General features: G+C 47.8%; 2 protein-coding genes across 5 annotated transcripts; one reads left to right on the top strand and one right to left on the bottom strand.

Annotated features, from left to right (window-relative positions):
- The first annotated feature begins 222 nt into the window (after positions 1–222).
- On the top strand, positions 223–2732 carry LOC103627659 (aspartyl protease family protein At5g10770). The gene is made up of 2 exons (XM_008647951.4): positions 223–831; positions 972–2732. Exons 1-2 carry the CDS (start codon positions 543–545, stop codon positions 2240–2242), a joined length of 1560 nt encoding a protein of 519 aa, XP_008646173.2. The 5' UTR covers positions 223–542; the 3' UTR covers positions 2243–2732.
- A 2183-nt stretch (positions 2733–4915) lies between these two features.
- On the bottom strand, positions 4916–11016 carry LOC100275204 (uncharacterized). Of its 4 annotated transcripts, none has more exons than XR_004858158.1 (9): positions 10032–11016; positions 9228–9630; positions 8720–8914; positions 7600–8054; positions 7425–7529; positions 7029–7259; positions 6645–6873; positions 5787–5974; positions 4916–5664 (listed from the first exon to the last, which is right to left on the bottom strand). XR_004858158.1 is itself a non-coding variant. In XM_023302441.2 (9 exons), the coding sequence occupies exons 1-9, from the start codon at positions 10869–10871 to the stop codon at positions 5616–5618; spliced, it is 2682 nt and encodes an 893-aa protein (XP_023158209.1). In that variant the 5' UTR covers positions 10872–11016; the 3' UTR covers positions 4916–5615. The 4 variants fall into 4 exon arrangements, 2 of the variants coding, with proteins under 2 accessions (XP_023158209.1, NP_001337077.1); XM_023302441.2 differs by having other exon boundaries at positions 6658–6873; XR_002750661.2 differs by having other exon boundaries at positions 4987–5664; positions 5787–6019.
- Positions 11017–11466: the final 450 nt, after the last annotated feature.

An 11466-nucleotide genomic window follows, 5' to 3' on the forward strand; every position in this document is an offset into this window, starting at 1 on the left:
GCCATCTATAGCGGTAGATAAAGGTCTCCGTCGGGGGTGGGAACGGAGGTCCCCAGGTGCCGTGACGAATCGGGTCGGGTGCAGCTCTCCTTTTCGGCGAGTTTGCTGAAGGGAATCTGCTCGGTTTCGGTTGGTTGTTGAGTGATGAGCTCGTAACCAGAAGACGAGTTTGCTGAAACTTGCAAGCGCCACGCCAAGGCCCAAGGGCATACAGCTGACGATGGAAGTTAGAATCAAACTGACCTGATCGAGTCCATCCAAATTGACTGCTCACAGGTCAATTCGGCTGGCCTCGCCCCTCGGCCAGTTGCATTGCATGTCTGCGCTTCTTGGCTTGGGATCGATTATGCAAAGGTGTCCGCTGCTGGCTGGACGGCCTACCGAAACAAGACCATTTGCTGGTTCGCGTCGCATCGTGTTATCGTGCGTAGAATCGGTAGTAGACAAAACGGGGCAGCAAACCGCGCCAAACGGACCAAGAATTTCCACGCAGATTTCAACAGAGATGATGGGCTCGCCCGCCGGTGCTGGTGCACTCGCCCATGTCTCGCGCGTCGCACCGCCGAGGACGGCGCCCCGATTCGTCCTCCTTATTTAGGCACCGTCTTTTGTCCCCCCCCCCCCCCCCCCCCCCCCCTTTCTGTTCCGAGCCGAACCAAGGCGCCATGAGCTCCCCGGCCGTGCGCCGCGTCGTACTCCTCTCGTCACTCCTCTGCGCCGGAGCGCTCGGTTTCTTGCCCTGCTCCCATGCCGCCGCGGTGGCGCCCGGCTACGTCGCCGTCTCCGCCGCCAGCTTCGTGCCGTCCTCAACGTGCAGCTCCCCCGACCCAGGTACGCGGGTAGTAGCAGCAGCTTGATCGGCTGCTTCAGTTCCTCTTTCCCATAGAGTTGTTTGTGTTTGTTGGGAGCTTCGATTCCGATGTAGCTGATTGATTCGCTGGCTGGAACTGGAATTCCGGTGTTTGTTTCAGTTCCGCCGCAGCGGCGGAACGGCACGTCCGCCGTGCTGCGGCTGACGCACAGGCACGGGCCGTGCGCCCCCTCGCGGGCGTCCTCGCTAGCGGCCCCGTCGGTGGCTGACACGCTGCGCGCGGACCAGCGCCGAGCGGAGTACATACTGAGGAGGGTGTCGGGGCGCGCGCCTCAGCTGTGGGACTCCAAGGCGGCGGCGGCGGCGGCGACGGTGCCGGCGAGCTGGGGGTACGACATCGGCACGCTCAACTACGTGGTGACGGCGAGCCTCGGCACGCCGGGCGTGGCGCAGACCATGGAGGTGGACACCGGCAGCGACCTGTCGTGGGTGCAGTGCAAGCCGTGCTCCGCGGCGCCGTCGTGCTACAGCCAGAAGGACCCGCTCTTCGACCCCGCCCAGTCGTCGTCCTACGCCGCCGTGCCGTGCGGGGGCCCCGTGTGCGCGGGGCTGGGCATCTACGCCGCGTCCGCCTGCTCGGCGGCGCAGTGCGGGTACGTGGTCAGCTACGGCGACGGGTCCAACACCACGGGCGTGTACAGCTCCGACACGCTGACCCTGTCGGCGAGCAGCGCGGTGCAGGGCTTCTTCTTCGGCTGCGGGCACGCGCAGAGCGGGCTGTTCAACGGCGTCGACGGGCTCCTGGGCCTCGGCCGCGAGCAGCCGTCGCTCGTGGAGCAGACGGCGGGCACCTACGGCGGGGTCTTCTCCTACTGCCTCCCGACGAAGCCGTCCACCGCGGGGTACCTCACGCTGGGCGTGGGCGGGCCGTCGGGCGCCGCGCCGGGCTTCTCCACGACGCAGCTGCTGCCGTCGCCGAACGCGCCGACCTACTACGTCGTCATGCTGACGGGGATCAGCGTCGGCGGGCAGCAGCTCAGCGTGCCCGCGTCGGCGTTCGCGGGCGGGACGGTGGTGGACACCGGCACGGTCGTCACCCGCCTGCCTCCGACCGCGTACGCGGCGCTGCGGTCCGCGTTCCGCAGCGGCATGGCCTCGTACGGGTACCCGACAGCGCCGTCGAACGGGATCCTGGACACCTGCTACAACTTCGCCGGGTACGGCACCGTGACGCTCCCGAACGTGGCGCTCACCTTCGGCAGCGGCGCGACCGTGACGCTGGGCGCCGACGGGATCCTGTCGTTCGGGTGCCTCGCGTTCGCACCCAGCGGCAGTGACGGTGGCATGGCCATCCTCGGCAACGTGCAGCAGCGCTCGTTCGAGGTGCGCATCGACGGCACCTCCGTTGGCTTCAAACCCAGCTCCTGCTAACTCATGGATTAACAGTCGGCGACTTGGGATCACTACTAGTAGTAGTATATGCACGTACGTAGACGAGAGTGCAGAGATACATACAAAGTTACTGTACATGATGATAGTAAAGATAAACTTGCAGGAGAGCGTATACCATACACAGCACACAGCAGTAGCGGTGGAAGTTCTTTCGTTGGTGGAATTAAGGGGCTAACCAGAGACGTAAGCGTGACGCGTTCCAATTGATTCGGCATTGCTAATCGAGTTAGTGCAGTGTTAGGAGGGCGTGTGGGCCTACTCTGCCCTGTTCTTTTTGTAGTGGTGGCTCCTTGGTGTTCTATGTGAGATTGGACGTCACGAAATGGAGATTGATATCACGCGCAGCCATCGCGGACTAGAGTGCCACGAAAAGATGACCGACATGTGTTATATTGTTTCATTTGCGCGTAAATGTAAATTTTGTTTTAATATTAGTTATTAATGATAATATAGTGCATATTTATAACCATATGTCATGACTATCTAAACATATTCATGTTTCTAATTTATATGTAGATCTAAGAAGATGTTTTAGTCTATTTTTTTCAATAATAAAAGAAATGGTCCCTCTAGCCTTGGAGCCGAGAGAAAAGAAGCCATCTTGAATTCGGGAAGTGTGGTCCTAACCATGGTGGTTCCTTTGATATCCTCTCATTTGCAAACCATGTTGCTTGGAATCTTTCATTTGGACTTCATCTCTTGAACTCTTTTGATTTGAAATTCATATCGATTTCTTGAATTTGAGTTGTGACAGTGTTTGGGCTTGATAGGGTTGTGGAAAACCTTCCTAGAATCATCACCACCAGATTACGTGGGTTGATTCATCACGAACACATTTTTCCATCCTTTTGAGCCATATTGAGAAAACCACAATTTGGATTTAATTTTTTGATATGATTCTTCAAATTTGATCTTTCTAAGTTCATACTTTGGGAACACCCGGGAATCATCCTTGCAAAGGTTAGCTCAAGCGGCATCGTAATGCAGTAGGAGCGGTACTGTCATGTAGTAGGAGCGGTATTGCCAGTTCGTGGCACTAACGGCCAGGAGAACATCACTCCTGCACTCTTCAGAGAAATTCTTGCTTTTGCCTCTTCCATACTTTTGTGTGTCAAAATTGTGTTCTGTTTGCTTAGCCATGTTCATATCCGCATTAGAAACTCCATCAAGGTATCTAACCACAATTGGTTGAGGTGTTCTTGATTAGGGATATTCTTTGCTAGTTGGGATGTTTTTGAGGTTTGGACGAAGTTCTTGGAAAGCAAGCCAAGATTATATAAAGAAAAATTTTATTGTCTCCCATTCACCCCCTCGTCTAGTCATTGGATTCGATCCTTCAATGTGATAGAAACCTAGTCCCTTATTAGTACTACCATAGTACTGAGCTGGAACTTGAGGTTAGCACCTTATAAACTTGTCGACCACATGGTAAGTACGATGGAAGATGAAGAATACTCTAGGCTTGTTACAACTTAAACTATAATGTCTAGTGTATCCACTATTGTAGCACACTACACTTGGAAACTTGTCCTTGGAACTATGTTAGCCTCAACCTTCTCCAAATCCTCTTCTACTCTCTATGATGTGTGAGATCCTAATCTATTGAGGGGTAAATCATTGGCCATACCTTCTTGATTTGCATTGATGGTGGTGGTGGAGATGGAAGATGCTTCTTGCTGCGGTGCACCACCACCTCCTCCACTTTGGGTGCTCCACCATCTTCCTCGTGTTGTGCTTCCTCTACTTCCTTATAAAGACCCTCGAAACAAATGTTGTCCAAGTATTCATTTGCTCCGGTGAAGGATGAAAATCATGTTTTTGGGGAGTGTTAGTGACATAACTGCTAGCTTCCTCTACTTCCTCGCGTTGTGCTTTGTCATCTCTTAGCCACCTCGGTATTTTGTCACTCGTTACTCATCGTCAAAAACTACATATATGCATTGCATCAAGCAGGGCGGCTACATCGAATAGAAACAATTTATACGGATATTTGTGGTCCTTTCCTTATGAAGACAGTAGATCATTTTGATTCGTTCATTACTAGTGTGTTTGGTTTGCAAGATGACCCGGTCTGAAATTATCCGATCCAAACACCGAAGCTGCTGAAACCGTTTGGTTAACATCGTGGAGCCAACTCGTCCGTAACAAACACGTTTAGAAACATAGCAAATTTGTAGGTCGGGTCGGTTCCTCCAATTTCGCTTGACAAGTATATTCCTGACGAGTGTATGCTGGGCGTACTCAACCCTACAACCAAACACGTTGTACATCTATTGATGACTTTTTATGATATGAGTATATTTATCCGTTTCTATTTAAGAAACGGCCAAAAGCATTAAATAAATTGAAGGTATTCGAATCTATAGTCGAGAATCAATATGATTTAAAGATTAGATCAGTGATAAAGTGGCTCCACCCTTCTGTTCCTTTCCCTATTCACAACGGGAGCATAGGAATTGGGGGAGAGGCGGAGAGCTCTCAGAAACACATCTAAACTGTTGGGCAATTATGTCAGTGTATGCACAACTTTTTATCTCGAATTATTGATTGTTTTAGATTTTTTAGATACATATACATAGTATAGGCTATACATCTAGATATACTATATGTTTAGATATTTAATAAAAAATATATATCTGAAAAAGTTAAAACGATCAATAAATCAGAACGGATTGAATACGTCACAACATACAAGAGTGTGCAGAGCAAAGGCCAAATGCAAGTTTCTACAACAACATACTCATCCGAGGATAAGACAACATGCTGCCAAATTTTACAAGCAATGTGATCCTTCAACTTACAACATCGACATGACAAAATTCTGCTGCACAAATTCCTTGAGTGATCACACTGACGAATATATGCAGCAGAAGTTATCATGCTCTAATATATGCTACACATTACAATTTACAAGCAGTACGAGGGTAAAAAGTACCGCCTTCTTACACTAGGTCTGTACTTCGTTCCTATCCCGCGTAAAGTACAAGTCCAGGTCGTAACAAGAACAAATAAGTGGTACGAGCAGGGATGCCACATGAAACTTGCAGTAATGGGAGGTCTTTGCAGAATTTATCAGGCTTGCCCCTGCAGATCACCGTGAAATCAAAATGATACAGTATAGAGGTTAAACTGCCTGAATGATCTCTACATCAGTGTAGCTGGCTAGCTGCATTTCGCATAGATGTCCTGTAGTCTTGCTTACTGTTGTGGTGTCATAAGGGCACTGTAGTTTTTCAGTGCACAATTGCTACAAGAGGAAAGCCTGCTTTTCGCTGATACATGACCTTCAGTTCACAATATTCTCCCTCGGCAATCAAACGAATAATCATATCGTCCAAGTAGTTTCATATTATTAACAAGCCAGTCTCTGATATATGGTCTTCCAGTTCTCTATTTCCTCCCTTGACGAGCAAATGAAAATACTTGTATTAGCATAGATGAGTGTAGTACTAAGAAACCTACACAGGTCAAAGAAAATAAAAAGGATTGACACAAAGCAAGCATATATGAGCTTATGACTAACCGCACGCAGCAACCAATAGAATCATAATGTAGAAGGGCAATCGGCCTGCGCTTTCCTGCAGTTCTATGGGCAACACCACGCTTAACTACAGGCAGTTGCTTTATCCCTCTGGCCTCCATAAGACTCTTTGCAGTGGTCAAATCAGTATCTGGAAAGCATGTTAACAATCCACGTTCGCTCCCACGATACTGGAATCCTCGAGTAAGACACGATGAAATGGAAGAAGAGTTATCCTGTAACAAATATCAATGCATTTTCTTACAAGTGTGAAAATTGTTTCTATGGCTCCAGAAGCTAGGATGAATGCACATATAGTAGACATCACAGTTTGAGTCTATAGCTAACTGATTCCTTAAAAGACGCGGTTAGCTTAAATAGTGCAAAAGTGACAAATTTGTTATTTGTTAGCATAGTCATATTTAGCAATGATTGTGTTTCCAATGGGGCCAATCCTAGCATCTAGCTCGTCCTAAGACAAGGCACACATCTGGGAGCTTGTAGGCACTAGAGATAGCCAATAGATTACAAACTGGTGGTTTTGTTGGGTTTGGTCGTGGATTGATGTTTTATTTCTGGTATAAGTAAGAGTGTGTGTGTGTAAGCATGGTGGACGTGTTGTAATTTATTATCTCCTTGATGCAATGATGTGTCTCTCCTAAAGAAAAAAAATGTTACTTTGAGCTTTATTCAGTGCTAAAGTACCATAAGCTCATTAGATTGTCAACCTTGTCCTAAATTTGTGCACTAAGGCTTTTATGATGTATAAATTTTCCTTTCTTTCTTAATATAAGGCAGCGCTCATGCCATATTTTCAAAAGGCACAGATGTATTTAATGGGAAGAAAGAAATTTCTTGCACCATATAAACGTACGTCAGCCTTGGGGTGATCTCCATTGATGAAACTTTCCACATGTAACCCATATCCCATGCGCCGTATATCCCCTAATGTAATTATTCCTTCAAGAAAATCTTCAGGGTCCACAACCAGGGCACAATTTTGCTGTCTATCATGCAACAGATTAAGAACTTCTGTTACTGTAGCAGATGGTAACACTTTGAGATATATCTTTGACATGGCCTGGAAGACCTGATTAAAAAGGTACAAATAAATGAAACAACATAAACAGAAGCACAAATACAGCCTTGCAATTCAAGCGTTACAAAGTATGTCAATCAAATATACTATACGTGATAACAAGAGCCAGATATGAGTAAGATCTGCGAGAATAGAGGCCGACAAACCTTCAAATCATCCAGAAGCATTTCTGCATTATAAGTTCCATAGTTACTCATGTCAGTTTGTATAATACTGAGCTCAAGATCATCCACAACATCACCTTGCCTTAAGCTGCCATTTCTTTCTTCTGGTGACATTGAAGAATAACCTCGTCTGGATGTTCTAAACCCAGAAGGCTCACTGTCGTTTGGCTGGTTTACTACTGAAGGAACCCATATTGCCAACCCAACTGCTCCCTGTTAAGAGCCAGGAAATAAAATGTATTAGTTTGAACATGCACTAGGAGGTGAAGCAAATTACCTATATGTCCATTGCATATAAAATGGTAACGGAAATAACTTTATGTTTATGTGTTCTGAAACAAAAAATATAGTAAAACTGCATTGACATTTAACACTTACCATGAGCGGAAGCAAAATCCTGTAATCCTTTGTCAGTTCAAAGAGAAGCAGTACTGAAGTCAATGGGACTGAACAGACTGAAGCTAGTGTAGCAGCCATTCCAACCTACAGAAAGTCAGAGCTAGTGCACATTATTACTTATCGCATTAGGGAAAGTGAGTTGCAAGCAACTTACCAGAGCATAAGCTTGTGGCTGTGCAACAGCAGCATTACCAGGTAAAGCTGAATTTATTAAATAAGCAGCTGAACCCCCAAAAACAGCTCCAACAGCAGCCCCAATCATCAGGCTTGGAGCATATAGTCCTCCCACAAGCCCAGAGCCCTTGCAGAGAGCAGTTGCAACTACCTTTGCAGCCGCCAGTTGAGTTAACAACCAGATACCAGGAGCAGAAGCACTTTTACCGGTATGCAATATTTCTTCAACATTTGTGAAACCCCAGTATAAGATCCCTGGATATTTCAGAGCTATGATACCAGCTCCCAGCCCACCTAAAGCAGGGTACACTATTATAGGAAAATCAAACTTTTCCTTTATGTGCCCAAAGAATCTTGAAAACCATCCAACCAATCTATCAAATACCACACTGACCGCTCCACATAGCATTCCTAAGATAAGGTACAATGGTAGCTCTGCAAACAAGTTGAAGAGATTAGGACAACCTTAAAAACACACATTTCACATACGCTTGACGGCTTGAGTTTACAAAATAGGAGAACAATATTATGTGGGATTCAAAAATCTAAGTCAACGTCATTGAAATGAGTTTTCCAAAGGGAACTTAAAATTTGTACCAAAAAGGTCAATCCTAACTTACAAGAAAGAAAACATTTATGGCAATTATGCTCATAACCTAAAAAAAACTCGGCCGGGGAGGGAAAGACCGCCCTCCCGGTATTATATTAAGAAGAGACTGAAATATGGTCCTGGCCGAAAAAATCCTCGAACCCTGACCCCCATTACTAGCGGGCCGTCACTATCCACTCTGCAACGGCCCAACCGAAGGGTGGCGCACGGGACGTAACCCGAGAGCGGGCGGGACACAGCGAGGAGATTTTTTTAATCAAGCCCGAAATTTGTCCCCGAGGGGGATCGAACCTGGCACCTGGAGGTGCTACTCGAAAACCTTAACCATTACGCTAGAGGCCCTTTCACATTATGCTCATAACCTAAACAAATGGAATCACGTATCTGGGCTTAATGAACTTAGAAAACCATTTTACAAGAGGTGCCCCGAAGCTCCATAAAAGGAAGGATAGCTACTAACGTTACTGTAAGAAAAGATCAGAACAACTACCGGCAGCAGATTTGAGCTCATATGCTGGCACTATAAAAGCTGGTCTGGCTCCAAGTAAAACATTTGAAACAGTAGATGATATAACAGATGCCAATATTATCATTGCAGTCGTAAATGGAGGTGAATTTTCTGCTTTAAGAGGCCTTAATACAGTTTCAATGGCAAAGAAGCACCCAGCAACTGCTGCATTGAAGCCTGAAAAGAGACACACACCAGAAGCAGTATATTAGCAAACTTATATCATGGAAAAGGTAGAATTGTACCAAAACTAAGGATTATACATATAATAAAAAGGGAAGCATTGCAACCGATCCATATTAGCTACTGCATTTTAAGGTTTCTTTTTACAATGTTTACAAATATATGCTTATTCCTATTCTGTTATCTGTTGAATAATCACAGGCCATATTTTAAAAACCAAAAGTTGGCATGCCAAAAGAATCTAGCCTTTTCTCAGATCTAATTAAGATGAAATTTCATGTGACGTGTTATTGAATGAAAATTATACCTGAAGCAATGCCAGCAGCAGCGCCAGCAGCAACAAGTGCAATACGCCTTTCCCGGTTACTCTCCATCATTTCTGAGCATGCATTTGCACACGATTTGCCAATATCCACACTAGGACCTTCAGGTCCCAGGGAACAGCCAGTCCCTAGGGTAACAGCAGCTTGGACAGCCTTTATGGTTGGGAAGATGGCTCCAACAAAGTTGATTCCTTGCCTCTGCCCTGATTTCACAAGTTTTAGCTGCTCAAATATATCGAGCAACCCATGCATCATTCCTACAACCACACCCCCAGTCACCGGGATCAGCAGTATCCTGTGCCAAGTATCAGCTATCTTCTGCAGGCGGAGCCATGCTGCACCTTCGTTGGGAGTCCCTGCCCATGCCCATTCATGGATGACATGAACCTAGCAAAGTCATCAAGACAGCTGTAAATGGAATCAGTTGTTCAAATATGCAATCACCAAATCTCGGCTATTAGTGTAACGTGGTTAGTTTTAAAATAAAATTTGTTGCTTAATAATATTGTGGGTACCCTAATATGATCGGTGAGTTACACGAAACGTCAGCTGAGTATATATAGATCAATTAAGCAAACATAAATGGAACCAAATTTGCAGCATGGCACTAGCTTTTCCGTGGTAGTTACACATTCCAAAAGTAGGCAATAACGTTACTAAAACCAAGTACACCCAAATACTAGAACACAAAGCTCACAAACCAAACCAATTTAAATAGTGCTACACCACTATTACTCCTACAGTCTACATGAATGTCCAACTTCCTAATTAGAAACCAGTTGGCTCACCCCGCGGTTAAACGCGGCGACGCAGATGCCGGTGGCGAGCCCGAGGAGGCAGCCGATGAGCAGCAGCGCCCACTCGGGCGGCGCCCCGTCCCCGAGCTCGTCGTCATCCCCCGCCGCCGCTCTCTCCCGCTGCCGCTGAGACGGCGGCGACTCGATCGCCACGGAGCGATCGAGCTGCTGATAATGCTGGTGCTGGCGACGCCCAGGCCCAGATCCGCGTGCGGACATGCGGCGCTCGAGGTTGCGCAGGAGACCGCGCACACCCCCGCCGCCGCTGGCGAGCCTCGGGGAGGCGGTGACGGTGGCCTCGTCCGCCTCGACGTCGGCGTGGTGCTGATGTCCCGCCGAACCGCGCGGCGAGGGGCAGGACGGCGACGAGGCCCCAGCGTGGGATCTGAGGAGCGAGGCGTGGTCGTCGTCGCAGGAGGACATGGTGCCGGCGTCGCCTCCGCTGTCAGGGGAGCCGCTGCCGCATCGAGATCTGGAGGCGGGAGGGAACGCGGACGCGAGGGAGGGAGGCAAAGCGGAGAGGTTGACGAGTGCGAAGGCGGCGTGTCGGATGTCGGTTCTTATACGAGGAGGCCGGCGACGCCGACGCGGGAAGTCAGGAGAGAGCGAGGTACCTCGCGAGCACGAGCACGAGCACGGCACTACGGCAGTGATGAAACAGAGACAAGGGCCGATCGACCCCACGGGCCACGGGTCGCACTGACCTGCGACCTGCGCGCGGCGCGCTGGTCGTCCACTGGCGAGCGCTGCTGGCTGCTGCAACGGCAACGCCGCAACGGCTGAACGGTGTCTGTGAACTGAACGGGTCTGAACCTGGAGATTCTCAGGCATCCAAGCGTAGAAGTGTACAAGGGCCCCGATATTCGTTCGGTGTCGGCGTGCGCGCGCTGTACAGGTGCACGCGTGACGTCGTGAGGTGCACTGAAATCGTGGACTCTCTTTTCATGTATTTTAGTATTTTAAATATTGTTCGCAAAAAAATTTGCCCCCTACATGAATCATGTGTATATCAGTTTATGTGATGAAGAACCGTAGGATAGTTAAAGCTAAGTATATTTTGTCGCGAGTGATAACCACTAGATTGTTTGAACATCGTGGTCATGGGGCGCTTATCTATACAATTATATTTAAATGATGCTGCCGCGCTTGGGACAAATGTTGACCGCAAGAACATTAAGTCCGAGGGGTACTCGAAAACATGACGGCAATAGATACCCGAAAACACGACGAGTTTTACCTGATATGATGGTATAAAATTATTTCTATATCCGTGAGTATGTTAATGGATAAAAATCTATATCCGTTGGGTATATAGGTATAAGTATGGGCGGGTAAAATATACTCGAATGCGTTACCCCGCGTGGGTATAAATACATGTAAGATTTTATACCGCAAACAGATACTCGCGAATATGAGTAACACGACG

Source organism: Zea mays, chromosome 5, assembly GCF_902167145.1.
Source record: "Zea mays cultivar B73 chromosome 5, Zm-B73-REFERENCE-NAM-5.0, whole genome shotgun sequence".
Classification (NCBI taxonomy): domain Eukaryota; kingdom Viridiplantae; phylum Streptophyta; class Magnoliopsida; order Poales; family Poaceae; genus Zea; species Zea mays.

Bases quoted from the DNA above. Each gene is read 5' to 3' on its own strand.
- LOC100275204 (XM_023302441.2), bottom strand. From the start codon at position 10,871: ATGCCTGAGAATCTCCAGGTTCAGACCCGTTCAGTTCACAGACACCGT. The intron at 7,530-7,599 runs GTAAGTTGCTTG...GACTTTCTGTAG, and splicing joins AGCCACAAGCTTATGCTCTG to GTTGGAATGGCTGCTACACT. The intron at 7,260-7,424 runs GTAAGTGTTAAA...GGCTCTTAACAG, and splicing joins GGATTTTGCTTCCGCTCATG to GGAGCAGTTGGGTTGGCAAT.
- LOC103627659 (XM_008647951.4), top strand. From the start codon at position 543: ATGTCTCGCGCGTCGCACCGCCGAGGACGGCGCCCCGATTCGTCCTCC. The intron at 832-971 runs GTACGCGGGTAG...TGTTTGTTTCAG, and splicing joins GTGCAGCTCCCCCGACCCAG to TTCCGCCGCAGCGGCGGAAC.